Source organism: Corapipo altera, unplaced genomic scaffold, assembly GCF_003945725.1.
Source record: "Corapipo altera isolate COAL_440 unplaced genomic scaffold, ASM394572v1 53, whole genome shotgun sequence".
NCBI lineage: Eukaryota > Metazoa > Chordata > Aves > Passeriformes > Pipridae > Corapipo > Corapipo altera.
Genome location: NW_020884900.1, coordinates 8,866,978 through 8,893,319, shown reverse-complemented (window position 1 = coordinate 8,893,319; position 26,342 = coordinate 8,866,978). Strand labels below are relative to the sequence as shown.

General features: G+C 43.3%; 1 protein-coding gene across 1 annotated transcript; it reads right to left on the bottom strand.

The window, feature by feature from the left end:
• Positions 1-599: 599 nt before the first annotated feature.
• LOC113950179 (dual specificity protein phosphatase 13-like) lies at positions 600-23,929 on the bottom strand. The gene is made up of 4 exons (XM_027649665.1): positions 23,735-23,929; positions 9,520-9,711; positions 8,613-8,833; positions 600-1,026 (listed from the first exon to the last, which is right to left on the bottom strand). The coding sequence occupies exons 2-4, from the start codon at positions 9,708-9,710 to the stop codon at positions 812-814; spliced, it is 627 nt and encodes a 208-aa protein (XP_027505466.1). The 5' UTR covers position 9,711; positions 23,735-23,929; the 3' UTR covers positions 600-811.
• Between the last annotated feature and the right edge of the window lie 2,413 nt (positions 23,930-26,342).

The following is a 26,342-nucleotide window of genomic DNA, read 5'->3' as shown; positions in this document are numbered from 1 at the left end:
AGCTAAGAGGAGGACATTTCTGTCTGGAACTGCTGCTGCCCTGCAGTGTACCAGCGGGCAGTGTGCCCTGAGCTTGCCTCTTGCTCTGTGTGTGCAAGGGGATACCTTCCTTCCCTCTGACCAGCAGAAAGGCTGTCAGCAGCTGTGCCCCAGGGTGCAGCCTCTGGTTGGGACCTCCAGTACTGGCTCCCGAGGATTTTGTGTTCTGAGCATTTGCCATGGATTTGAAGCTAAAAGGACTTGTGAAGGTCCAGCGATAGCCTCCATGGCTTGTAACAGGGGGAGCCCCAGGTCTGAGTTGGATCCTGACTAGTGTCACCATGTCAGACCAAAGGAGTGTGTCAGCTTGCAAAGTCTGAAGTCTCACCCTAAGCCAGCTGGATGTGAAATGTTAAAAGATTTGCTTAAAAGCCTCACACTTTCTTTTTCTATTTACTAGTTTAGCCATTTTCCCTCTTGCCATATAAATGTAATTATAAGCAAATAAAAAGTATTTTTTCAAGTTGACTGTGCTGCCTTTTAATTCTGCATGAAAACCCAACTGCTCCCTATGCCCTGCCCAACAGGTAGTTAAATAAACAGGCCCAGGTGAGCAAAACTGCCAGTTTGAATCCTTCTTTATTTCATTTTCTTTCCAATTAGTGGGCTTATCCAAAAAACACATGCCTAACAGCTCCTAACAGTTTGCTCATGCTCAGCCTTTTCCCAAAGTTTCTCAGTGTATCTGCAGAGCAGTCCTGACAGCATCCTTGCAGTTTTCGGTGAGGGCAGCATCTCTCGGTCTGGTGCCAGGAGATATGCCTTCTTGGTGCTAGCAGGCCTCTGCTCCTCTGCCTGTCCCCCTTCCTAACTGGAGGTCCAACTCCCGAAGCTGCTTGAGGAAGCCGGAGTTGGGGCAGATCCCTCTGTGTGAGCGCACAGTCCGAATTGCGTCGGCGAGGGACATGTCTTCACAGATCATTAGGAAAGCGAGGACAAGAGTTGCAGATCGACTGATTCCCATTGCACAGTGAACCAGTACTTTGCCTGGAAAAAGGAGAGAGAGATGGAATTATGCCAGCAGGCCAAATGGTGGGGATTATTGTGTTGGAGCAGAGATGGGAGCTGATCCTGGGGATGGGCAGGCAGGTGTGCACAGCCCTGCAGAGCAGCCCTCATGCAGTGCTGATGGGGGAACATGGGGCTTTTAGTGGCTGGGGACAGAAAATTCATAATTCTGTTCCAGGATCTGTGTTTGCTTGCTTGAGTTTAGCTGTCAGCCTGACAGCCTACCCTTATCCCTCCTATACAGCCTGCCATCCACTGTGTCCCTGCTTGCTCATGTGTGGTTTTGGGAGTGATGTACTCGCTGGCAAAGCTTCAAGTGTTCATGCTTGAAGGCCATGCTGTGGGAAGCAGCCTTGGCAGGTTATGTGCTACCACAGGGCCTGGAAACTTGGGATTTCCAAAGTTCAATGCTCAGGAGTGCTCACTGCTGCTAGAAGAACAGTCCTGGTTTTCTACAAGCTCTTTTTTTTTGTTTTGCTTAGGGCAGTAATGCTTTCTGAGGGTTCTGACTGCTGCCCAGACTTTGTTGGAAGGGTATGAGGAAAATGGGCATTACTGTTAAGAGCAGCTTCTGTTTGTATGTGCCATTTGCACCAGCTCACTTATATTTTTTTGTTTCTGTAGCCTACCCTGTACTAGTCATTATCCTTCCCTAATGCTTTTATCTTCCCCTCTTTGTTAAGTGATCAATAGAAAGACAATTTATGAAATGTTTTTAGTTTATCAGAGATTTCCACGCGAGGTGTTCATCTTCATTAGGAGTTCACAAAGAGTAATATTGGGAATCTTTCCCATCTTGCTGTAAGCCAGCCTCAGAGAGCACCTTCCAGGAATCCAGAAGTATAACTCCCTCCGTTCCTCTACTTTGCTTTTGGTTTTCCTGCTGTGATCACAGATGGAAGCAGCCTGAGAAACACAATTCCTTATTGTGACTGTTTCTCAGCTTTCTAATGTATGACTTTGACCCATGCTGAAAGGAGAGGAACACTTTTTTAAATGGTCTTACTTGAACTTAATGGAAACTTTTTTCAAAACGATTGCTCTCAGATGGAAGAATTCCTTTGCCCCTGGATGTGAACAAAGAGCTCATTCTGGAACCTGAAAATTTGCATCTTGTAAATATTGTAAAATTCTTCCACTTTCACAAAAATGGTATAATTAGTGGGAAATTTTTGGGGAAAATTTTTCTTTGTTCTACTTAATTATAGCCATGCCTGAACATTTTCAAACTCTCTTGTCCTTTGCTGCAATGAGATCTAGTTTTTTCACAGAGACTGTGGCTCAGCAATTAGCCATTATTAAAGTAACAAGTAATTAGAATCAGATTTGAACTTCTGACCACCTAATGGACAACTCCGTCTCCCATTAAGGCAGCTGAAGAAAATGTGGTCTTTTTGACATGAAAATTTCAGAACACTTCTTCACTGTAAATCTTAACAAGTTTGAAACAAAATATTTTCTACCTTTTTTAAATTTTAATTTTTATTGACTGTCACATTTGTGGTCTCTCATTCACTAATTGTATAGCTGCACACAATGCCATTTAGTGACAATACAGTTTATATCCAGAAAAAGATGAAAAATCAGTGACAAAAATCCCATGCTACTTTTTTGCTTCCAAGATGGAATAAACTATCTCAGATGCTGCTTCTGTGCAAAATGTAAGCAGGAGTAGAAAGAACAGACAGCTTTTCAGGGCCAGTTCCTTGTTTTGTTTGTGCTTATAGCATCTTAAATTCTCACTCAAGGGAGTGAGACAAAAATATCCTTGTTGGATGATGAGTCTAGATCCAGACAAAAACATCAGACTGATTGCCCCCATCTCCTCGGGTGTTAATACTGGGTACTTTGTGCACAGCTTTTAATCTTAAATCCCATTTTGTTTATGACAGAGTATTTATTTAGCAACTGGTTTAGTTCTGACTAATGATGATGGCACAGCCACATGCTCGGAGAGTGCAAGCATGTGTTGTAAAAACCTGCTCTGGCCAGCAGGTTGGGAGAAGTGTTGGATTCCACAATGTGTGTGACACAGCCACCTCTCGTTATACTGGCATGAGAAATCTGAGCGCAGACCTAAAGATAGACATGTCTTCAGTAGAAATAAAGGGACAAATATAGTCTCCAAGAAAGTGGTGAAAACAGCTCTGGTGACAGCAGAGTTGGACTGGGCATCAAAACCTTTGGGGGAAGGAAGAGGGTTTTCCAGTGTAATGCCAGTTTTGCAGAATTTCTGTTTGTTGATCTCATTCAGGTACAGCTTGATAGAATTTACTAGGATATCAATACCATTATTCAAGTTAAATTAATCTGTCTGTCAATTCCGTTAACTGCATGGGAATTCTTGGAAGTGAAGTTCTACTTTTTATGATAATATGGAGAAATGTTTTGCACCCCTGCTAAAAGATAATACTAATTTGAATTTCTACCAGACTTCTTTTTCACTGTGCTGCACTATCATTAGCCTTCCCACTAACCTTGTAGGGTATGTATGCTGTAGTATCTTCCCCAGAGGAGGCACTTTGGACCCAAATAATCCTGGTCTGGAATTTTCAGAGCCAATTAGGGCTGGTCCAAAAGATCTTTGGAAAATCTGTGTTTCAGTAGTTTGCAGTAGGCATAACTACAATGTAGTGGCAGGGACTGGGGAAATCCAGATATTCACCATAAAGTGCACCCCAGATAACAGAAGCCAAGGATCAACATGTTCTGAAAATTTTTCTTGGAATCAGAACCACTTCTTTTTTTTTTTTTTTTTTTTTCTCCTGAAAACTTCTGTCTACCAGCACTCTCCAACTAAAAGAAAAAGAATTTATGGTTTGAACTGCATCAGGAGGGGGAAAAACAAACAAGAAAAAACCAGAAAGAGATGGCCTTATGTTAGATTTAATTTTGCATCACTGTATGTTTTGAAATTCAGTCTAAATTTGGCCATAAATTGGATGGGGGACAGGAGACTTGATGTTCTGAACTTAATTTTTGTCTGCAGCCTCAAACTGAAGACCAAGTTGAGCACAAGTATAGCTGCTGCCATTAAATATTGCCTGTTGTGGGTTTTTTGGAGGCACAGAAAGCAGAACAAATTCCAGGCTTCTGCTTGTACAGGCTGGCTCTCTACTGTTTTGTGTCTAACTTGAGAGTAGGCAGTGTCCAGTAAGAACACACTGAATTTTCTTCCTTGCTTCTCTGTCTTATCTGCACTTCAGAAGCATCCTCCTGTATCAGTAAATAGCTTTAGAAGATGTCTCAGCAAAAACCTGGACAAGCCTCAAGTGTTGACCTTGGACTTAATCTGCATGGCTCTCTAATACACTTGTTCCCATGAGGATGCAGGTGTATTATCTCTTTCACATGTGCAATATCTGTTCCACATTGTTAGCCTTTGTTTCACCATACACAGAGGTTATGATAAATGCTGATACACTGACAATAAAATGACTTGTTTGTTGCAGATAAATCAGTCATGTGAAATGATTTAATTAACGTAAAATTGCTCTAATGAAAGCAGATTTGAATTTACTATGTGATTATTTGTAGCAAACAAATTGAATGTTGAACTTGAGTAAGGAAGCACAAGCTTTGTTGCTATTTGGTTCTGTTGACAGGTTCAGACCCTTGTCTCTTAGCAGTAACTGCAAATGGGTTAAGTGACACTGAACCCCTCCATGATATACTGCATCTGACCAGTGCCTGAAACACGTCTGTACCTCGTGGGCCAACTGTGGTGGGCAATTTCCTTCAGCCTCTCACGGGAGGCAGCCGAGATGTCCTGTCCCAGCACCGAGGCTCGGATTGCTGGGTGGCTCCTGGACCACAGCCTGGGAAAGCAACGTTCACAGAGGCAGTTGTGGTGCATTCCCCTGTCGTGTGGCTATAAGAAGGCCAGGCTGCAGATCTTCTGCAGCATGAAGTCCATGCTGGCATCCTCCAGTTCTGCCTTCCCCGCCCCCATTTGATTGAACATACAGTGCAAGGAGAAGTTGGACTGCTCCCACATTACAACCATGTTGCAACCTTCTCTCTGAGCACGAAATAGGATCCCTTAGGAATAATGGGATTAACTGAGGAGAAGTGGGGGCACTTAGCTTCTGGCATTATTAGATCTTGCAATCCTTATTTGAAATTTTGCACCACATATCTCAAGCTACTTTTTGCGGAGGCAGACAATAACTGTCATCTGGCTGGGATTTGTGCAGAACAATAACACTTGGTTTTTAACAGCGGATTATGGATCCAGCTCATGCCTGCTATAACTCTACTAACATCAAAGGGTTTGCACTAGGGATAAAGTTTGCACATTCAACTTTGTTGGCCAAATTCAAGTTGGGAAATTCAATGCTGTTGAACAGAATCAGTCATTAAAACACATAACAACTTATTGTCCTTTTGCTAATCATCATTAACAGAGCTAAATGTCCTGAACTAGCCCTTGCTTTCTTGCAGGATGGATTCAATTTGGCTTTAGACCAGACTCTAGATCTGTCACTCGTACTGAACTCCCCAGCTGCCCTTGCTCCATTGGATCCAGCAGAAGCATTCTGCTCACCAGGAGAAGAGCTCAGCTGGGCTAATGAGCCCCAGGGGCTCTTCCCACTCCACCATGGTTTTCTCATCTCCTGTTAGGTTTTAGCCAGGTGCAGAATCCACTGTCTTTTTCTTGATTAATCCAAATATGTGTTTTGTCACAGCTGAAAATACCAAGAAGCCTACAGAGAGCTTTAAATGGCGGCACGTCCCTTCTTCCCTGTCTCCAGAATAGGTAAGAGCTGTCACCTACTGGAAAGTGGGAGGTCAGACTGGTGTACATTATGCACTTGCGGCAGAGAGAGGACCCTTTTCTCCAAAGGGTTTCTCTTCTGCTTTCACAACTCCCACCAACAAGAAAGTGGCATGAGAGGGAGCCTAGCTTTTCTTTTGGTCTACTGAAGTGGAAGAAGGGCCTTTGAGAGAGTTTGCCATTTCAGGAAGTTAATGGGTAATTTTAACCTGCCTGTTTTACACATGTTCAGAGGTCAATAAAAGGTGAAACTCTCTACCTGAGAATCTTTCTCTTAGCACAGTGTTAGTTTAATGATTTTTGTGACATGCTTTCATCAAGTTCTCTTTCTGTCCCTCTTCTGCTAGGCTTTACCAAACCCTGCTGATTTACTTTAGGTTTAGCTGCACTCCAGAAAAATGCAAATTGTACAGGTGGCCATGCAAAGGGTCAATATTGATATTCAAGGTGTTGCCCTTTGATCTTGAGCATGAGAGAGAAGGCCAATACTTTGTTGACTCCATGGTTTTCCTTGTAGGGAAGGGGACAGATTATGCATCTGCTCACCCTTGTCTGAGCCTCCCCAAACAGCTCTGTTGCGTGGGCAAAGAAACAGCCAGGCTGTGCTGAAGGTAAGGCAGTCAAGGAAGCAAGGATCATAAAATAATGCTTATATGGCATGGCTGCAATAATAGTAGTGCATGTATTTCCTAATCTGTACAACAGAGATGATGAAGGAAGTTGGTCAGGGTGTGATGCAACCATTGACCACTGTGACAGGAATAGCTCCCAATTAGGAGCATGTGAGTGCACACTTCCGTGCTTCCTTTTGCGCACCCTCTGGCATCAGGTTTTGAAGAAATTGCCTTAAAAATAAATTCCTTACATCATCAAAGACATGTTCTGTTCAGCTAAGGTAGAAATATGGAATAAATCTGTCCATGCTGTTTTCTGGACTTCCTATGTAAAGCATCAGAATTTTTTTCAAGCATGATGGGAGTAACAGTTCTTAATTCTAAGGAGTATTTGATTCATATTTTTAAATATGTTTGTGCCTCATACAGTCTTAACTTTGACCTATCCTCCCAGGTAACAAAAGATAATATATTTTCATTAAAGAAAAAAGAAGTTGAGTTTGCTTGTCATAGTTAAGCAGCAGTCTTAAATGACTTCTCAGATAAGCAGTAGTACCTTGTTACATCCTGAATTTAATATGAACAGGCCTCTTGTCACCTGGTATATTTTTTTTTCAACATCAGTGCTTATAATAAATGCTTCTTTTTTTTTCTTCTTCTGAATGATGTGAGTAACAATCCCCTCCCTGTCTCATCCGTGAACGGGTCATGGGTATTTAGCTGCTAAATTTCTGTACCTTGGGAAATTATGCTTCCAGAACATCTTGTTTATATATTTTCTAAACTATTGCACTTTCCTTAAAATGATGAATGTCAGGAACAGCTGGACAGTATATGATTAAATTTCACCTTGTCTCCATTCCCAGAACCCTGCTTCCATATGGAGTTCAGTAAAGCAATATTAAAAGCATGGGAGTAGGGATAAATATGCCTTGAGCTGTAACTTGTTCTGCATTCATAATTTTATTATTCAGGCATGCATTTTGCAAAGCACTAGTTTAGTTTGCTTTTTTGGCTACCACAATTCATCTGTTGTTTTCTGTCTTTTGTCAACTGATTTACAAGTTTGCTCTTACACACAGATCAATAGATTTTGGATCTTACCTTTCTCTGGAGCATTGCCAATAACAGCTTCAATTGCAAATAGCGTATGCTGTAATAGAAATGGGTGCAGATCCAAGTTCCCCAAATATGTTTGTGGTTTTGAAATCCAAACACAGCCCTCAATTGCTCAAAGGCAAATATTTTTTTAATGGAGTAGATCAAGCCCTCCAAAGAAGAGTAACTGCAGAGCTATCCAGCATGGAGGTACATTGTTTGCAGTCACTGTGTCTCCTCTTTCTAGCTTGTATGGAGTGGATTAGATCTATTAGCTACATATGAGTAAGTTGGGTAGATAGCACTTTAGGACCCTTATTGATATTAAGGCTCACCATGATGCAAGCAAAGTTTGCTGAGTGTATAGCAGTCCTCTTAATCACTTATTTTTGAGTAGTATCTGTACAGTTTTGTGGCACAGTGGAGACTTGCTTTTGTGAAGGTTTGTCCTTAATAGTAGTGATCCCCCATTAGACCCAGGACTCTGGCATTATACCTGCTCGGTGTTTAGCAAATCCAGGGATTTTGGATTTTTTTTGTGTTATCTTCCTATTTCAAGGTTATATTTCTTCTAGCAACAGCATGACATTATACCTGGCTGGTGGTATTGCTTAAGTTCTGTTATACAGAATTGCTTTCTAGGAAGTTCTTTCCTATTCTGTGTTTGTAGGATTTGCACAGGTTGTAGCATTATAGTTGAATCTTCTTACTCAAATACGATATTTGCCTTCGTCTTTTATTTTAAATCCCACCACTAATTCTAAAAGATCAAATAATGTGCCTCCTCCCAGATCAGTGTGTCCCTATAGGTAATAAAGGATACTTGTTATTTTGTCTTTTGCTGATGAGTAACACTAGGCACAGGGAGAACCCCTTTGAAAGCCTGTTCAGTGCACCCTGAAACAGGGGAACTCCCACAGGGGAATTCAGAAGGCAGGTAGGATTCTACTGGGTTTGGGTATTTCCATTCTTACTCACATATGAAGGTGGTTGTTTTATGTCAAACAATATTTGATAACTTGTCCTGCTTGTCTGCCATGCAGAAGATGTGCAACATGCACAGATGGTCTAGTTACCTCTTGGGGAATTCAGTGCTTCTCTGATGTACTGAGCAACTGGGTAGAAGTGAATGCTGAGATCAAAGTTTGGGTTGTCCTCTGCTTCTACTCCATAGTAGTGCACAGGCAAGTCATTATAGAAGTTGGGTCCGGTGTTGATGCGGAATCGCCCGGCAGCGGCGTTCACCACATGGGAGATGCCCATTCGGCTCAGCTGGGCTTTGTCACGAGCAACATACCTGGAAGAAAGATGGTGAGTTATATTTGACTGCTGCATTGCAATGTGGGGTAGAATATGCTGCTGATACTGAGTTTGTTAAAACTGCACGAAGCTGTGGTGCCTATTTTCTGACAGATTAATCAGGTCCAAAGCGTCCATCAAAATGCTTTGAGACAGCAGTTAAGAAACTGACTTTTAGATTTTCCACATTTGTTTCCCAAACACCTGTTTAGGTGGTTCTTCTCAACTGATAAAAGGTGGTGGTGGAGATATTTCTGCACAAGCCAAGAGCTTTCTGGTTTGCTTTCTCACCAAGTCACCTCTGCTGAGCATCCATCAATTCAGGGGACTGATGCCATCTGGCAATGTGAGGAGAAAATGAGGTTGGTCCTGTTTTACCCAGCTCTGACATGACATGCCATGGCTCCAGCAGGCTTTTGCAGTGTGGGACTCCTGTACTAATGCAGGAGGAGAAACCAGGAGTGGTGGTGGGGTATTCTTTTTAGTTACTTTAGTAAGGATGCCTTTTCTCTATGCTGCAGCATCCTATGCAAGTTCAGCTTTGTTCAGCACTTAGACTTGTTGTGAGGGGTCCCCAGATTAGTGCCTAGCTCTCTTTCTTTTAAATAAGGAGCAGAAGATGTGGGGGGAAATAGGGTAGGGGCTAAGAGCTGCATTAACACCTTCAACCCTTCCCTCTCTTACAGGTCTCCCACATAGAGGTTTGGCCAGACTTCATCCACGTGCCCTGTGGGGGATGAGCGTGTGCAGAGCAGGCGCCGCAGCTCCTCCAGGGACGGTGTCCCAGCACTGCTCTGACTGCCAGGCATCCACCTTGAGGTGCTTCTTATCTTGGGGCGCCGTAAGTCCCCGCTGCACAAGGAGTCCCAGGCCATCCTGAAAGAGGGGGAGTAGACATTCACCAGCAGCCAGAGACATTTCTGAGGACTCCCTCTCTTTCTCTCACCTTGTCAAACAGATGATTAAAACTTCATTATTATATTTTTTAAGATTTTTCTTTTAATAGGAAGTGGGGAAGTTCCTACTACTCTCTGGAATTCTAGACACTACTATTGGCACAGTGAAAAAACCCAGCCCTTGATGGGCCAGCACGAGAGTTCCACTTTCAGATGGAAAGCAGTAATGCTATGGAATATGTACTGTGTAAAGGTGTCTACTCAATGGGTAGACAACAAGGTACTAATTTGTTATGCTGAGGTTTTCCTTTAATCAGATAACTAGGGCTTCCTTATATATACTTTATTTGATTTGTCTTTTATAAGTTGCTCAACAAACTGAGCTGAACTGAACAGAATTGGTCATGCAAAATCTTATTCACTGATTAGCTATTAATTGTCAGCTTCATGGGAAAAACTCTGTAAGGAATATTTTGGTTCTTTCCACTGGTTGTTACCAGCCATACTTGTCCTTATGACAAATGTTTAGAAAAATCTGCATGAGTTAAAGTGATTCCAGCTGTCATTCATATGAGCATTAACCTATTTTTTAAATAAGTTGTTTCATTTGCATTCCTCTCCTCTCTGCTCCCTCCAAGAGCTATCCCCTTTCTAATCTCGAAATAAGTACTTCAGTTACAAGGAGAAACACTTTTTTAGGCATCCCTTTATCTCTGGAATTACTCTGTTCCCATGTGGTATGTTTCTTTGAAATAGTGGTTCCTTGTGCTAGCTATAGATTTGAACTGTTGGGAGGATTTTTAAAGAGGGGAATAGAAATTCTATTTTTCCCAGGATTCTGTTCTAAGAAAATTTTAGAAATATATTTTTTTCTATGTTCTAAAAATTAGTCAAGTATCTGCATTACAGAAATATCATGAGGTCTGTCAATTCATGAGCTTTAAAACAGAAGCATCTATCTAGGACATGGGTGAAGTTGCAGTCAGTGGGTCAAAGTCTTGCTCTGGCACTGTCTGCAGCATGTCTTTTGCATAAATTGAGGGGCGGTTTGGGGTAGAACAGTCCAGGACAGCAAACCTGAAATCTTGCATCTTTTTCTGAAAATCTCTATCATTAACAAGTATTGACATTGACAATTTCTTTCCAAACACTAACTCTGGTGAAAGATTTTCCTAGTTTCTCATCATCCTGTTTTCTCTAGCCCTAAGTTCAGATTTTGGTGCATATTTTTTTCTTAAATATTTATCTTTGCATGCACAAAGATGGAGCAAGAGGGTCTGAAGACTAGCATGCTTTGGGATCTCATTGCACCTTCATATTCACCCATTGCTTTGCTGAATGGAAAAGGGAGTAACTGATTCCCTGATATATCCATAGGATATGGAGGAGGGAAGTGTCAGTGTGAGGCCACAGAAAGGACCCTAGAAGCCACTCTCCCGCCGTGCACGTGAGGTGATCTGCCTTGTCACCCGGTTGCCAAGAGGGGCCCTCTGTTATTTCAGTACACCACCTTCTGCTACCTTCATGGTAGCTTTGGCCTCTTGAATACAGCAAGTTTTCACCAAGTGATATTCCCAAGATGATCTTGTATTGTTCCAAGAGCATTACAAAGAGCTCCACTGTGGAATGTGCTCCCCTCCCAAATGTGCATATCTCCTCCAGTGTCAGCTTTTACTGTGAAAACAAAAGCAGATGTTTTTGCCCATTTTGGATGGCTTTATGCAAGAGGAGGCATGGAGGAATTCCTGTACTGGAACAGGCATTTCCCACTGATTTTGATAACTTCTTTGACACTGGTCACCCTAGTGCCTCCTGTGCCAAGTCTGCCTGACTCCTACTGGTGATTTTGGACACCAGCGTGACTTCTCTGATCCCACACAGGAGGTCTGCAGCAGAAATGGGACTTGCATTTCCTGTGCCCTAACCACAGGGCGATCTGCCAGTTCAATAAGTACTTTCAAGAATAACAGCCTCCTCTAATCCTTTCCACCTCATAATATCTGCAGCAAATGTTACCCTTTTTTGATGTACCTCATTCCTTGCAGTGTATCTAATGACCACTCTAGGGCACTACTCACTCCCTGTAAAGTTACTTTAAACTGCCTTAAACTCTTTTGGGTACTACCTGTTATCCCTTCTCCTTGTTCTCTCCACTGTATAAATACTTTGATTTTCCTACTATCTAGCCTCAGAAGACTGAAGGCTGCTGTCAGCCTTGCTTTCCTAAGCCTCATGGGAGTGGAGAATTGCAGGGTACTCCCTGGAAGTCCTGGTGATGTGACATTCAGGTTGCTGCTAAGTTGGTGGACACCCAGCAACTCACTAGCACAGCCCTTCTGGGAGCTGGGCTTTCTAGGTCCATAACTCCAGCTGTTAAAAGGCTGGGTGGATAACTCTGATGTATAGTGCACCTTAGGAAAAGTGCTCCTTTTTTTTTTGTTTGGTTGGGGTTTTTTGTTTGTTTTGGTTTGTTGTTGTTGTTGTTTTGTTAAAGTTGTCTTTCTAGAAGGGAACAAAACTACACAGGCTAGTAAAGAGGAGGTACTGTGTGCTACATGGATATTGAAAGCTGTGGAATAACGGTCTTTATAAGATGGTTGTGCTTCTTTAGAAATCCTAAGATGACTTTCAGCTTGTGCTCATATGGATACAGTATTTTAGCTAAGGAATCTAGTCTTGTTGAATCACAGATGTGAAGTGCTGATGCTGTGTACAAAACTTATTTCATCTTCATTCTGGTCACATTTTTTCAACTGGAGAACAGCATCGGTTCATGTAAACTCTATGTCCAATAAAAAGGAAGAACTGGAGTTCAAATTTCAAATGTGAAATAACTGGAACTAACAGGCTGTGAATGATTCAAAAGCAGAGAATTCTCTGTAGGACTATTCAACTAATATATTGAATAATGAATACACTGAAAAAATAATAGCTTTCCATAGAAAATTCACAGACAGGAAAACAAGGCAATTTTTTTTTCTGAATAAATGACTGCTCAGTTCTAGCATCAGTCTAACACTTTAACTCACTAAATTTATACATGCAAGTGTCATTACTGAAATGCACATATTTAAAGAAAGCAATGCTGTGATTAAAATTTTGTGTAATGTTTTATAAGGAACATGAATAGATTAAAACAAATTAGTGTGAAAGGAAAATGATTATATGTAATAATGTGGTGGTTGTTCATTTTAAAAATATGTTTTTAATGATTCTCAGCTCAATTCCTCTATATGGATTTTCTGTAGTGGATCTGTTTCTGTGATGTGTGTTGTATGAATGAGCAATACAGTTTTAAAATACTCGTTTCTGAATAATGATGATATGAAATATTCCTGATCTTTGCCCTACTGGAGTTGTATTACAGTAATTAGTCAATCACACAGAAGAAATCTGACCATTACATTTATATTAATTCTGAATTGGTTTGTACTGCGACTGTAACTGTATCTGAACTATGTAATAGAATTTCCTTAATTATCACTAGCAGGAGAACTGTAATGAAAGGGGCCTATTGCAGAGCAGAAGGTCATTCTGATGATCTAGAGTGACCTAGAGCATGACACAGGCTGTATGTGCCACCATCCATGCCTGCACCTGTAGCCACCTTCCTGGACTGGTGTGCACTGGTGGCTTTGCTGCAGTTGGGCTATGAGAGCAGCCAGGTCAATGGTTCTTGATATATCCCAGGAAGAAAGCAAAGTGTTCCTGTGAGAGGTCCCAGGTAATATCTCCTTCCTGACTCTTTAGGCTCTTCCCAGCAGTGAGTGCCCCTGTGGACTGCATTATACTGTGCATGCTTTGGTTGGTTTTCAGTTAATTCAGTGACTACAGCTTTGTCTGTAACATAATTAGTGCTATCCAGTGCCATGCTGAGGAGAGGACCTTTAGAGTCAGGTATCCCACGGCAGATGTCTCAGTCCTTGCACACGTAGACCACTTTTTATCCAATTTCTCCAGGTCCATAATATTTAATTAAATAAGAACAAAATCAAAAGTCAGTGTAATTTGACAATTTGACATTATGTTGGTACGAGATCAAGCTGAGAGGATGGTATGAAGGCTGAGATGAAACAGGACAAAACCCTGCAGCATGATGATCTGGAAAGTCAGGAGAAAAAAAACAACTCTTGTGTCTAGGACATTTACTAGAAAGCCTTTACATCCTCTGCTTTTCCTTGTGTTTTCCAATGCCAAGATAAAGGAGGGATCTGAGTATGAGAATATATAATATAGATGTCAATGCTCTCATTTCAGTCATGTGCCAAATATTTTAATGATCCCAGGGCCTGTGTTGGCTTTTCTCTATGGGTAGAACATAGCCATTATCTTCTGACATTAGTAAAATTATTTCTGAATCTTTAAATCATGGGAACAAAGTGCTCTACATCCTGTGTTTTCTCAAGCTGGTATGTACTGTAACCTCATTATCCTAGTGAAGATATCAGGCTCACTACACTTCAAATAGACTGATTTATGGTGGCGAAAGACCAGGCTGAAGCCCAGGGCTTGGCCGAGTAGGTCATGTCAAGTTCATTCCTATTGTGTATTCAAAAGTCATAAACATTTCTCAGAAAGCCTATCCCTTGGAAAGATTCCTCCAAGATAACATATGTTCGAGAGAGGTTTTTTGTTGCTACATTGCCACACAAATGACAAGTATTACTGTCATCATTCTTTCTTCTTTAGTGTTTAACCCGATAGTCTCGCTGGAGTCACAATTTGTCAATTGCTGGGAGCACCAGGGGACATGGATGGTATGAATCAAATACAGCGAGGACTGAGGTAGGGCTGGCTGCATTTGAATGCTGAGATAGAGGCAGCTTCTACAGAGGCACAAGGTATTTGAGTAGCCAACTGTTTGTAAGAAAATCTTTCCAGCAGCTGGAGGATGTAATCTGAACAGCACTTCCAAATTTAGTAGAGGCTTCCAGACCCTCAACTGTCACCCACATGGTGTGGCTTGGCAAAATCCATTAGGTGGACTTGCTCTCCACAGACCATGCAGAGCTTATGTTGAGGAGCAGACTAACTAAATCTCTGTACTGGACAGCTTTGAGCAGCACAAGGAAGGGGAAAACGTCTGATTGGGTTTTTTTCCCCCCTCAGTATTGTGTTGGTGCAAATTTTCTCTCCTGACTTTAGAGATTATAATGCCTCCCCTCTGTCAAGTTTTCCTCTGTGTGGCATCCAGGGAAAACAGCAGCAACATTTTTGATGCAAAGCACTATTCAAATGTAAGGAAGAAATTAATCAATCCATCCTGGTTCTCAAATATGCTGAGTTTACCACAGTTTCCACTGATGTTATGGGTTGCCAGGCCTCAGAAGCCTCAAAAATGTCTAATTTTTTCATAGCAAGTCTGTGGGCCAGGTAGCAGGGCTCAGACCTGATGGTCTTGACTGTTTCAGGATGTGCACTAGCATGCAGGCCCCGAGGCAGGGTGGCCTTAGAGGGTTTTGCTGTAGCTGTAGTATAAAATATTCTCTTGTCATCATCTGGTTAGTACATTTGTATTTACCAATCATGTGTGCAGTTCCTGACTGGCCAGACAGAGGCAGCCATCCTTTGATGTGCAGCAATGTTGTACCAAGTGTGCAAAAGCTGATCACCTGCTGATTTTGCTAATTTTTCTGGATCTTGAATGTATATTTATTTTATTCTTTAGCCATGGGAAATCATCTTTGTAGAGTTATTGCCCACACTGCAGCTTTGAGTGGATAAGAGAAGTGAACAATATGAGTAGTGAAATAAATTTTCCCTGACCCACCCCTTCCTCACAAAATGCAAACCCAAGGGTTTTCTGGACATAGTTCCATTTTTGTAATATAAGTGGGATCCCAACCATGTTTATGAGTCAGGCCAGAGGCTTGAACAGAGTCTGTGCAAGACAGAGGCAGGCACCTGGAGTATGCTTTACAGAAACCATGGCTGATAGGTAGCACCACCAGAAGGATTGCAGAGGTTCATCCACCCCAAGCTTTTCTGTGCCTTCTTCACCACTGAAGCTTGGGTATATTTTGTTGCTGAATTGGATTTTTTATTTACTAGTTACAAATTTTACATGCCATTTTAACAGTGTGCACTGTAACTATTTAAAGCTGAGCATTAAACAGGCCCAGACATTGTTAACAATCTGCATGTTACGATATATTTTTTTTCTGGTGACTGCTTGTTATAGCATCAGCTATTAAGAATTTATTACTGGTGCATTTTAGGTGGTGCTTTACAGTCATTTAACTACAGCCATCTAACAATCATTACATAAATATGCATTGAGAGCAAGAACTCCAATGTAAGGTGACCAAAAAAGCTTTTACCTGCCAAGACTGGAGTTCAGGCCCTCAGGTGGCAATGATGTCACCAGCATATGCAGGGAAACACAAACGTTTAAGGCTGTACAGGGAGCCATGTTCCTCCCCACACTAGGTGTTCATGAAGTCATCAGCTGGAGCAAGAGCACTGTAGAGCTCCAAGGACCTGAACTTGGCTCTTGGCAAGCAAGCAAAGGAAAATTGGTTCCCCTCCAGCCCTAGTCCCAGCAAATGTGCAGGGCTTTTAGCTGTTAGCACAGAAGTTCAGCTGCAAAATTGGGCCCTCTGGAGCCCATTTGCTCTAGCTGCCAAGTGCATCCTTATACCCATTAACCCAACCTGATCTAGTAGACAATCAGACACACTTCATATGACCCAAAGACAGTAGCTGGTCTGAAATGCATCTACCACACCTCCATGCTATTTGTGACTGCAACAGCATGCCCATGTTTTGCAGTCTCTCTAGCTCCCCGCCAGGCTACCGCTTCTAGATCAAACTTTGTTGCTGTGTCTTCCACTGCAATGGACTTCAGCCACCAGACTTCACCAATGATCAGTCTGACAGTCTTTAACTCCTTCCTCCATTCGGTACTGACATTTTTCACTCCTTCTTGAGAAAGCAAAATTCATAATCTACAGCACTGTAGCACTAAACAGCTCTTAGACATGCATATTCATGAAACACTGTGGCTATCCCTATGGTTGCCCTTGAAGACAAGCCTGCCTAAAATTTAGTTCTTCTGTGTTAACATTGGCTCTTCTCCTGGTCACAAGGATTGTTATATCACTGTATGTCTCTTGTCTCCAGCAATAACTTGTTAGAGGTGAAGGCCTGTATCCTCTGAATAGGCAAACTCTGTTTTTCCTTTTAGACGCACCCTCAGAAGCTTACTGAAAAAACTGAAGGATAAAACATTTCTAAAAGACAGGCTGGCAAGCTGATGCAGGTTGCTCTAAATCAGGAGCAACATGTGCCACTTTTATTTCCTCTTGGAGCTGCCAGTCAGAACCAGCTGGGTTGTCTGGCTGACACTGGTTTTTTGGTACAACCACTCCAAAGCCCTCACCCTCTCTGAACAACATGAATCCTAGTTGCTTTTTCATTACTTGTAGCAATGCTTTACCTGTATTTGCAGCCCGCAGTTGCAGAGAACGTGTGTTGCTCTCATTACTCAATGATGTTAGTACAGCATGACTCTGCGGAGAGGTACAACCTTGAATTTATTCACAGATGGCCTGAAATGTGCTGAGTCTGTTTCTCTAAAGCAGATCTGGTGACTGGAGGCTCACCTTTGTGGTGACGCGTTTCAGCTTCAGCACTGTCGCCGTGTGAGAGACAGAGCCTGTACACTCCATGGCACGCTCTTTGCTCCCTCTTCATGGCTGTTTGGGGTGAAACTATGACTGCCAAGCACCCCTACTACTACACTCCTGTATATACAGTCTGCTTTATAAGGGGTGACATCTCACTTCTAATTGAACAGAACATGAGAAAACCAGTTGCTGGGTATGCTGCATCAAGGTTAATGAAAGAAGGACAAAGTGTCCCTTGGATGTTGCTTCCAGTCTCTCAGCCATAGTTTTACTCTTCAGGTTAACTCCATATTGCATACCCTTAATCTAGACTCATCTAATTTTCCCAAGTCACTCCTAAATGATCTGAAGTCATGTTTGTTTCTTGCTTTGGCAATGTTCAGAGGCCAAGGATTTCCTGTGCTGTGCCTTGCTCAGACCCTCAGTTGGAATCCAGTCCCTTAGGTTGGTGTCCTGTGGCCCAACAGAGTTTAGCAGCCCACATCTGAAGGTGAATGAGGCTGCTGTTAACAATAACTAATATAGCACTGTCCTCCAGCCCAGAACTGAAAACATCAGGCTTCAGAATTCAAAGAATCCCATTACAAATGAATGGTTTCTGCCCCAAGGATCTAACCAAAAGGACGGCACAATGCAAAGCACTTCTCCCCTGTGACTAGCTCTGGTATGTTTTTCTATCTCAAAAACAATATATTGCCTTTTTTTATTCTGTTCTGTTTCGGGCCATTGAAAGTTTCACTGCTCTTTGTTCTTGTCCTGTGGTCTCTACCAGCACCACAGACATAGCTCTATGCTACCCAGCTTACAAGGGACTGCAGACACTTAGCCCTACACTGGCATAGCAGGAGGGTTGAATAACATGCAAGAAGGAAGGAAGATGGGAAACAGCAGGAGGTAGGTGGCCAAGGTTCCCTGGTGTTTCTTGAGCACTGGGATGCCTTTCATGGTTGTTATCACAGCGAGCTTGTGAGGAACAGTGCTGTTCTTACTGCACAGGTGGAGATGGTAAAGTTAAGCTGGATGATTTTTCTATATCTCTCCACAAGTCTGAGCTGGGAGGCAGCCCAGGGACAGAGTGCTGCCAAACAATGGTAGTGATAGCTGAACCTGGGTAAGAAGTCACCCTTGGGCTTAATGTGGGTCAAAAATCTTTCCCTTGCCTCTTATGAGCAAAAGGCAGCTTACAATATGAGGTGAGTCACAATCAAGTTTGGACTTCCATGCTAGGGGACGAGGTTTTCTAGGAATGCTTTGGCAGATGTTGGCTTCAGTGCTCAGAAGAAAATTCAGAACACATAAAATCAAGCCAAGGATGCAGAAACCCTTTATCACTCTGCTGTGCTCCTGATACCTTTCTTTCCATGCCTGCAAAGTCCTTTTTTAGAAACATATAAAAAAAATATAGTATGATCTCTTATTAAATGCAGTGACATTATGGCCTAAAACCAGCTTAAAACCCCAGCCTCTCTGATCTGATTCTTCCTAGCAATGTGATAGCCATGGCAGCACTTGGAGAGGTCTGGAAGGCTAGTTCCAGTAGCCTGTATTTCGCACCAGTATCTTCTGGCAGAAAGATAAACCACAGAGCTGATTGCAACCTCCTGTGGCCCAGGTTTCTGGCTACAGAACTGGGAAGGATAAACACCTCCTTAAGCACTGCAAGACAGAAATAGAACAAGAGAAAGGAATGGAAATCCTCTCATAATGGGATGGCTAGAAGCAATCCAGCTGTTTTGTTTTATTCCCACCACGAGAACTACAGTCAGTCCCAGTGCAAGCTTGACCACCTGTCAGATCAGGTTTGTGAACTAAGTCTTATTGGAATTTGACATGCTTTTGTCTTGGAGCCTGCTGATATGATCAGTACAGATTCCTCCTATAGCACTGATACAATGTGTATGCTACCCATGCAGTCCCAGATGCCCCTCATAAATCATTAAAATACTGGCTAGTTCTAATCAGATCCTTTGAGTTATAACGTAATATACTATCTGAGAACTAAAAACAATAAATCAAGTTAGTACAGAGGTCAGACTGAGCCTGAACACAGCTGAGACTTGCTTGCTGATGTGTGTATAGTCTAAGGGATTCAACGGAAGGAGATGAAATCCCAAGTCAGCTAAGCAAATTGCTTTCTTCTCATTGTAAAATCTCACTACTAAGTTTATGGAAGGGAAAAAAATAGGAACTCATCATCTTCCGTAGCACAGCTGATTTGAGGTCTAGAATTTCCCAGCAGTTGTGTTAGCTCTTGGGGTTACAGGTATTTCTGATCATCTGTCCTTCAGGTTAACTCTTACTATTTTTCTAAAACTAATTAGCAGTTAAAAATACATACCCCCAAATGTCATAGATCACCTGGAACAAAAACAGAACTCATTTTCTTCTAGAGCATAGGAACCAGTTAACCACAAACAGAAAAAAATTCAGGTCCCATTAGAAAGCAGCTGCAGTTGTTGCACTCTTCAGTCTTGCCTGGGACAAAACAGGCAGCTTTGTGAAGGGGAGGTTGCAGTGCCCAGGTGCTAGGAACCAGTAACAGTTTGTGTGCTGAAGCGCTACTGCATAAACCCAAATAATCGATGCCTTCTTTTTTATACAGAAAAAGGCTATCTGAGGGCTATCTGAATTTTTTAAGTGTTATCTGACTCTAAGGACAACGTGGTGTGGGGTACGGCCAATCTCCATGGCCAACAAGTACTTTGGCCACCATAAATGGTACCTGTCAAAGAATAACACTGAAGGCTAGCTTCCCTGTTCATGCTGTTATCTGCATGTACTTTTTGTTCCTTACCTTATACTTAGAACAGAAATACCTAGTAATTGTTTCTTCCCTTCCAGCAAAGACAGCCCGTGGTAGAGGATCCTGCTCTGCATGTACCCTACAGATGCTAAAGGTATGTAATTCACAGAACTGTGTTTAATTCCTCTTGTTTATTTTGCACTTTTTCCTTAAATCTCTCTGGCCTAAACCAGGCAGAGTGTTTTTAAGGCCCATACAGCAGAGTAGCTTGGCACCTGAGTTACATCTATGGAGCTGTATTTCTGTAGTTGTCTACAGGGAAGGCTCTCAGAGGCCCCAGTTGTGGTAGCCTCCCTTCAGTCATCAGAAAAGGACTTTGCTGTAATCCTGTGAAAGCTGATGTTATGCTGGGCACAGGCTTTGCTCTGGGGGGGTGTGAGTTCTATGAACTCTTGGGGTTCACGTGGGTGACTCTTGAGCTGAAACCTCTGGAGATGCAAACCAGTAACAGTAATGCAAACCAGTGATCCAGAAAATCGTCATAAAACAGTAAACAAAGTCTCTGTGAGTCACTGGCAGTAAATAAAAGAGCTAGCAAAAACTAGGGCTGTAAATAACTGGTGGTGAACAGAGTGGAACTTGGTCTATTTGAAAGATACACCAACACCTCCAAACTGGGTGCATGTATGGGGCAAGATGGATTAATATTGTGTTTTATTTGTAATTAGACCTCAAGCAAGCTTGAATTTCTTTTAAACCTGGTAGAGAAATAGTTGAAACGCAGAAGGAGAAACAGTGATCAGTTTAATCAGAGATGCAGCACAGCTTGGTGCAGGAATTTAATGAAGATTTGTTAGTCAACAACAATCTCCCAATCCACTTAACATGCCCTCCATTTAATTTGCTCTGCTATTGTAGCAAATTTGAAGCCCCAAAGTCAGACTCAGCTTTCATGGTTCTTGTAGTCTCTGCAGTGTCAGCAGGAAGCATGAACTGAAGACTTAGAGCCTGGACTTGAGCAATATATATTTCTCTTAATGAAACCCAAAGCCAGGTGAAATTTTTTGGAGAGAGGAAACAGGATATGGAGTCCCTTTGGGGGATGGGAGATGTTCATAACACTCAGAAATTTGGCCCACGTTTCTAGTCTCCTCCCTTTCTACTCCACAAAGGGCTTGTAGCATTTTTAGACAAACTTGGATCCATCATATGTTGTGAGAGAACCTGCTGGGAAATTTGGTGACTCCTGCACTCCAGGGCAGAGGAAACGTGTGTTTGTGCTTTGTGTTTTTAGGAAAGTAGGAAGATGAAATTCAAAATAAACCCCAACAGATGGGAATCTCACAGAGACAGACACTGGGAAATGTTTAGACAAGCTTTGTTCCTGGTCCTTGAGCTCAGAATCAAGCCACTAAACTGTAGAGAGACTTCAGAAAGACGATGAAATGCATTTTGGCTTCAAATACAGTTCCTCCAGAATCCAGTGAGAGTTGTGCACATGAATCTGAAGGCAGAGTATAGCCAGCAGCATGGGGAATAGATGTAATGTGAGAAACTCTCATGCAATATTATTATAGTCTGAATTGTTTCCATCATTTTGGGTTAAGTAATTCCTCACTATCCATCTCTAAAGTGCAAACAGTACAGGCTTGATGTGCCCCAGGGAAAGGAAGCAAACCAGCCTTTGAATCTTTACCCAACCTTACTGCTCATATTTTGCTTTCAGTGAATAAGTGTTCAAATCCTTTAATACTTCATTCCCATAAAAATATATTTACCAGGGGTTTTTGTGGCAGCAGTGAGGCTGTGTTTATTATTTTAGGAACACCACATGACTGGCTTTAGAGAAAAGACAAGGCAGGAGCATGGGGTGCTGCAAATCTATCAGAGAACAGCATGTTTTCCACCTGTTGAGGCAGCAACCACAATAACAGATGCACATAATAATTACCCGTAACTCAAAGGCAGCACCAAGTCCTGCACCTTCTGCTCCCCACCTAGCAGACAGCTTGGTAACAGAATTACAAAAGAGGAACACTGAGAGAATAGGTAGTGCTTTGTGAAGAACGAAAAAGCAGCTCTTATTAAAGAGAAACCGGAAGGTGGAAGATGAGAAGGAAAGATCTGAGGCACCATGATGCTAAAAGAAGAGTGGCGCTAAGGAACTCCAGGAGCCTGCCTTATTTTTAGAGTGGCAGTCAGGATTTTGCTAATACCTTTTCCAAAGCTGCTCTCATTTCTACTCTCAACACCAGAGATAATTTCTACTGATAAATAGGTGTCCCACATGACTACTGGAGCCCATTCCTTTCCAGAGATGGATGGTCCTGCAGTGGCAAGAGGGGCACACAAGGTAAAATGGGCCTCAAGTGACACCATGAATGACCATGACCATGTGCCCTGTTCCTATTCCCACCACTGCTGCCTGGCACTGGAATTGTGCTGGAGCTATGTTACCCTTTTGTTTCCAAGTGCCCTGGAGCATCTAGTGTAAGAAGACCAGGGGACAGTACAGGGAGCAGGGATGCACGGCAGGTGAAACATCTTTGTTTTTTCCTGCTTAAGTGCTGAGGCTTGTAAGGCTCTCTTTCTCTCCTTTCTTTAACTACCAAAAGGAAAGTGGTGACATTTGGCTGGGTGAGGACTTGACCTCTGGAGTGATTTGTACCATGGTAGTTCCTTGTTGCACGAAGGAACAGATACTTCCTGGCAGGGATTTATTGGGGAAATGATCTCAGGCCCCATTTAATCTTGACAGAAGAAGATGATGAGAAGACTATGTGCTGAGTTGGAGTTTTCCTTTGAATTCCTATGGTGTTGAAGGCAGCACTATAAATAGACACAGTATCCTTTTTACCCTGGTACAATTTTGTCTCCAGCTCCCCATACAGACAGCAAGTCTGCTGGTAGGTATTTAGAAGGAATTAATTTAACCCAGTCTTCTCTTTCTGTGCTCTTTTACTCCAAGCATCAGAATGGCTTCCATAGCCATACAAACATATTTCCTCAATAAAAATATTCTGAGGAAGACTGCTGATATTAAAAATCCCATTTCTGTCTGAAAATTCTATTCTAGTTATAAATAATCCATAAATGCCCCAAACTATAAATAGTTGGTATTAAAAAAAATCTCACTCCCCTCTCAAACTTCTTACTTTTTCATTTTGTTTCTCCCAGGTTTTGGTTTTGAACTGCACAGCATTTTATTCATAGTCTGTTTCACATTTTCTCCAGTGTCTGGAGACAATGTGGACAGACTCCCCCTTCCCAGGATCAACTTGTGAACATCAGCTGAGAAGAAGTAAACCCAGATACAGTGTTTCGTGGCTATTATCTTAAAGATAGATCTGTAAGCAATTTGAATACAAGCTAGATTGGTATTTTAAAAAACAACCCATTGAATTTAAGCATCGTTTTTAGCGACAGATCCTCAGCCTGTGATCCTGCTGGAGAGCAAACTAAAAATTTCACAAATATTAGAGTTCCTGAGTACAAGGGCAGAGACGCTGTTCTGGCCTGCCTTTGCCGTGGTCTCGCTGCTGGTGGAACTGGCAGTGGTTGTGTTCACGCTGCTCGGTGCAGGTACTGAGTTCACTGGGGGTTGGTTTGTAAACAAGCGTAAAGGTACTTGCCTGGTAGCCGAAGCTCCCGCGCTGCGGTGTCTTGGATTACCTTTGTTTGAGTAATGCTAGTCCAGTTTCCTCCTAACGTGCCACTTGCACAACAAATTTCTAGCCTCTCCGGGTGTTCAGTTTATTGAAGGCCTATTTTTAATTCTGTTAATTATAACCAGTACTCCCCTACCCTCTCTAGACCTGCAGGCACCAGCCGGAGCGCGGCAGCTGGCAGGCGGCGGGGGCAGAGTTTTGGAGGGGGCTGGTGGCCGGGCGGTGCCAGCGGCTGTGACCCGGCCGGGCGGTACCGGGACCGGGGCTGCCCTCTGCCCCGACACGGGGCTTTGCCACGGGCGCTCCTTGCGGGGCAGCTGCGGTTCAGCCCCGCTGTGAGCAATGGGGGGTGTCTGGGCTTGGCCCCCCTCCGTGGTGGGGCAGCCGTGTCCGTCCCCGCGGACGGGCTGTGCCCCAGCCCGCCGGCCGGCGCGGGGCGAGACGGGGCGGGCGCGCTCCCGAGCGCAGCCCCCGCACCGGCTGCTCCGCGCCCCTCGGGGCTCGACCTGCATTCGGAACAGAACGGCCGGCGCGGGGCTGAGGCCCAGGGCCGGGAGGGCAGCGCCCGCCGCTCGGCACGACCCCGCCGGGACTCCGCCGGGACCCTCCCGAGCCGGTGTGGGTGCGGGTGTGGATCCCGGGTGAGGATCCCGGGTGAGGATCCCGAGTGAGGATCCCGGGTGAGGATCCCGGGTGTGATCCCGGTGCGGGTCCGACCGAGGGCGCCGCCCGCGCCGGGCCGACGGCGCCACCTGGCGGCGGCGCGCGGTGCTGCGGGCGGAGGGCCCGGGATGGGATGCGGGATATGCGCCTTGGGGAGGAAACCCGCGCGCGCGACATCGCGGCCTGAGAAGTTACGTTCTCTGTGTTTATCCGAGTAAGCTGCGGGTTTCCAGTTGTACCCACTGGTATTTTAAAAACGCGGTATCCTGTGAAATGCGTTTATTGTGCCGGTGCTCTCGTACCCCCAGCGAGAGCATCCTCAGCTCTGCCCTGTGCTCTACAGCCGAAAATGGCTGGCTGGCCTCGTTCCTGCTGTCTATATAGGGAAGCATAAGACAATGTAGTTCTTGTGCTTGAGGCTGGGGGCATCTCTACAGCCACTTGTTTTGTAAGTTTAAATCACTTCGTTAGATTTTATTGGTAATGGAAACATACCTGTTCTGATTTGGGTCTGAAACATACTTTTAATTTGGCTCTTCCTGCTTGCTGTGGTTTTGTTGACTTTGCAGAGCAGCCCCAGAGCTCATGAACAGGTTTCTTCACACAGGGAACTAAAGCAAAGAAGTGCTCCAGCACTGCTCTGCTGCTGCTCAGGGATGTCCAGCCCACAGGGTTAGTCCAAAGCAAAACCCCCTGAGATACCCTTGCTGTGAGGGTCAGGTCCTCAGTGCCAAATGTTCTGCTTTGTGCTCTGACTCATATAGTCTGTCCCACAGAGTAGATGTAGATATTGCCGAAGAGTGTTATAAAAGGTGCTGACTTGTCTCTTCTGAAGGCAGAAATCAACCTTGCAGACAACACTGGAAACGTCAAGGAATGTTTTCCCTTGTTGCTGTGCTAGTTTTGAGTAGCCAGCTCATATGGTGGGGAGTATTCATGCCTCTGCATTCTGAAGTTTGGTACTAGGAATACAAACTGCCATGCCCGAGCTGGCTTTGTGCTGCAAATGCTTGTCCTCTGGGAACCAAAAGCCAGATGTGCTTCACATAGTTTCCAGGCAGCACTGATCCATCAGATGACAGTAGCTATTGAGTGCTCTTATGGTGGCCCAGAGACACAAAGATGAAAGCCTGATGCCTGTCAACACCTCCCTTGCCATTCCTGTGTGTCTTCAGTTTTCACTTGAGTCCACCTCACAAAAGGAAATGCCACAGAATATGATGTTGCAATGTTAATAACCTTTTATTTTTGAGCAAGAAAATCCCAAGTTTTGTAATTTTCAACTGTCATACAAATCTGGGATATGTTGAACTTTGGACCCAATCCCACTGCCCATGCAGCTGGTTGGACCCTCAGCTGGAAGCCCACCTTCTTCTTCAGAAGCATTTTCTGCAGCATTCCTGGATGATTTTTGCTATGGAAGATGAAAAATATTTGAATGTCCTCTCAAAGAAACGTATTTTTGTGGAGAAAAAAAACTCTGATGAATAGCCAAAGGGAAAACACTATAGAGAGACCTGGAATAATTCCTTAGAGTGGCTTGTGTTGTTTCACAGCTGTGTTGCCTTTAAAAAGCCTCTTACCCCAACTCAGGAGCTCCACCTATTGTAAAATCAAGAACTAACCAGTGCCAGATTCAAGTCTCAAAATACAAACCCTTTGAGATACGGAGAGCAAAGGGATGGGGGCTGGTTCATAAGAAAATTTCTAAGCATTACTGTAGCATAAATAATATGGCATCTTTCACCTCAAATAGCCTAACACTTCATAAAGTGATATGAGCTTCGCTAGTTGCTAAAAACACAGCTATTTCTGAAGTGGAACCTGATATCTTTCTTTCTTTTTTTTTTTTTTTCTTTTTTAACCAGTAGAGAGCAATGTTTTAAGGTGGAGAGTGAAGGAGAGAGTA